At 44.1% G+C, this 3070-nt stretch overlaps 1 protein-coding gene across 1 annotated transcript; it reads left to right on the top strand.

Annotated features, from left to right (window-relative positions):
- The first annotated feature begins 551 nt into the window (after nt 1–551).
- Nucleotides 552–2322, top strand: LOC104440648 (berberine bridge enzyme-like 21). The gene has a single exon (XM_010053571.3). It carries the CDS (start codon nt 565–567, stop codon nt 2176–2178), a length of 1614 nt encoding a protein of 537 aa, XP_010051873.2. The 5' UTR covers nt 552–564; the 3' UTR covers nt 2179–2322.
- The last annotated feature ends 748 nt before the right edge of the window (nt 2323–3070 follow it).

Genomic DNA, 3070 nt, shown 5'->3' on the forward strand with positions numbered 1-3070 from the left:
TTCCTAAAGAAGCATTTTCCTTTGAACTTTCCTCATAAAAGGTAGGCTACCCAAAAGCAAAAAAAAAAATATATATATATATATATATATATATATATAAGCGTGTTTATGTCCATCACAAAAAAAAAAAAAGAATTAGCTAATTTCTATTACCAATGTAATCGTTCCTACATTGAACCAACCAATAAAAAATACAAAGGAGGCTGTCCTCCCAGATCGGAAAAAGGAAAATCAAAACCTTATAAATCGTATATCTGAACATGATAGCTCAAATAAAGACCAAAAAGAAAAATTAACAAAGACAGTATGTGCTCAATTGTGTTATACACTTGCATTACTTGCTTTTAGACATGCGATATTAACTTTGTGTAGGAAAATTTGGCCATTATATTCTTCTCTAATTTTAGTACAAACTTGTTCACCTGTTAGGTAAGGTAATTCTACTGAGGATTTTTCTTTCCAAAATAGTTTATGACAGTCTGGTTTAACTGATCGGGTAATAAATATACAGACCCTCCGTCGCAAACCACACAAAAAAGGAAGTTTTACAGAAAGAACGCAGGGATGAAGCCATTATCCTCTCTTTCTGCTCTCTTTGCTCTCCTCTTCATCCTCGTTTCTCTCCATCTCTCTCCGTCATGGGCAGCCTCAAACTCAGTGTACGACACCTTCCTCCAATGCCTCACCCACCGCAGTCAACCGTCCCATCAGATCTCCGACATCGTCTACTCGCAGGCCAACTCCTCTTTCGCCAGCGTCCTCGTGTCCTACATCCGTAACCGCCGCTTCAATTCGTCCTCGACGCCAAAGCCGCTCGTCATCGTGACGCCCACGCGGGAGTCCCACGTGCAGGCCGCCGTCCTGTGCTCCAAGGACCTCGGCGTGCACCTGAAGATCCGCAGCGGCGGACACGATTACGAGGGCATATCGTACGTCTCCGACGATGCGTTCTTCATCCTCGACATGTTCAATCTCCGGTCAATCGACGTGGACATCCAGAAAGAGACCGCGTGGGTCCAGGCTGGCGCGACTTTGGGAGAGTTGTACTATCGGATTTGGGAGAAGAGCAAGCTCCACGGCTTCCCTGCAGGCATTTGTCGCACGGTTGGCGTCGGAGGCCACTTGAGCGGTGGCGGGTATGGCAACATGCTGCGGAAGTATGGCCTGTCGGTCGACAACGTCCTTGACGCGAGGATGGTGGACGTCCAAGGGCGGATTCTCGATAGAAAAGCCATGGGAGAGGATTTGTTCTGGGCGATCCTCGGGGGAGGGGGGGCGAGCTTCGGAGTCATTCTGGCTTATCAGGTGAAGCTAGCTCCAGTCCCGGAGAAGGTCACAGTCTTTCGGGTGGAAAAGATGCTCGATCAGAACGCAACAGATCTCGTTTACAAATGGCAATTCGTGGCTCCGAGCACTGACCACGGCCTATTCATGAGGCTTTTATTGCAGCCCATCACTTCCAAGACCCAAAAGGAACAGAAAACGTTGAGGGCCTCCGTGGTTACATTGTTCCTAGGAAATTCAGATCAGCTCCTGGCAATTACTGACAAGGAATTACCCGAAATGGGGTTAAAGAAGGAGAATTGCACGGAGTTGAGTTGGATCGAGTCAGTTCTCTGGTGGGACGGCTTCGACGAAGGCACCATCCCGGCCCTGGAGACCTTGCTGAGCCGAGACTATCCCACCAACTTCCTCAAGAGGAAATCAGACTACGTCCAAACTCCGATCTCAAAGGCTAATCTCGATCAGCTCTGGAAGAAGATGATCGAACTGGGGAAAGTGGGGCTCGTGTTCAATCCGTACGGGGGACGGATGAGCGAGATCCCGGCGTCCGCAACCCCGTTCCCACACCGGGCTGGGAATCTGTTCAAGATTCAGTACTCCATCAATTGGAGCGAGGATGACCCGGAACTGGAGAAGAATTACTTGGCGCAAATCAGGAGTCTGTACAATTACACTACTCCATTTGTGTCGAAGAACCCAAGGAGTGCGTACTTGAACTACAGAGACCTGGACATTGGGACTAGCACCAATGGCAAGAACAGCTACGAAGAAGGGCAAGTCTATGGGGTCAAGTACTTCAATGACAATTTTGAGAGGTTGGTCAAAGTGAAAACTGCGGTTGATCCCAACAACTTCTTCAGGAACGAGCAGAGCATCCCTCCTCTGCCAAAATGAAGAGGCCATCTTTTTCTTTTCTTATCGATTGATTTAGTTACAGGTTCTCGATGAATAGTGATTACTCCAATAAGAGAATGTCATATAAATTCTGCTATCTTTTCTTGTACAGTGATTAGAGGTGTCAAAACGCATTTTGAACCCATTTATAATGAGATGGGTCATAAATGTGTTAGTTAAGTTTTTATAAATAAGTTGTTAATGGGTTTGGGTTGTATGTAAGTTTAATGATATATGGATTGTAAATGGGTTTGTTTTTAAACCCATTCACAACCCATTTAAGTTCTAAATGTTATTAGTTGAGTCAACCTATTAACATATATCATTCTCTTGAGCAGTTTTAAAATTTTGTTTGTTTTTTTTTTTAATTTTCTATTTTTGATCATTTTTTCATTTTATTTTATTTTTTATATTTCTTTCTTTTACTTCTTTCCCCCTACAAATTCAACTACCCATCCTCACCAGCGGCGGGCTGGCAATTCTTGAGCTTGCCTGGGCGAGCTTGAACTCTCGCAATTGAGTAAGGCCAAGGCTTGAGCCTCACCGATCTAGCAAGACTCAAGCTCACCAACGTTGGGGCGAGCTTGATCTTGGTGAATTTGGCAAGGTTGAGCCTCGGCTAGCCGAATTGGGCAAGCTTGAGGCTTCCCGGCCTATGGCGAGGCTTAAGCTAGCTTGTTGCCATGGCCAATGATCGGGAGAAGAAGAAGGAAAAAGAAATTAAAATAATTAAAATTCTATTTTTAAAAAATAAAAATAAAAATACTTAAAGGAGCGCACAAAAAATCAAAGCAAATTTTCTATACTAAGCGAAAATATTTTTTATTCATTTTCAAGTTTTAACCGATCACCGAAAATACTAGCATTTTCAAAAATACCACATTTTTCATGA

This window comes from Eucalyptus grandis, chromosome 4 (genome assembly GCF_016545825.1).
Source record: "Eucalyptus grandis isolate ANBG69807.140 chromosome 4, ASM1654582v1, whole genome shotgun sequence".
Classification (NCBI taxonomy): Eukaryota; Viridiplantae; Streptophyta; class Magnoliopsida; order Myrtales; family Myrtaceae; genus Eucalyptus; species Eucalyptus grandis.

Excerpts from the sequence above, each read along its gene's own strand:
- LOC104440648 (XM_010053571.3), top strand. The coding sequence starts at position 565 with ATGAAGCCATTATCCTCTCTTTCTGCTCTCTTTGCTCTCCTCTTCATC.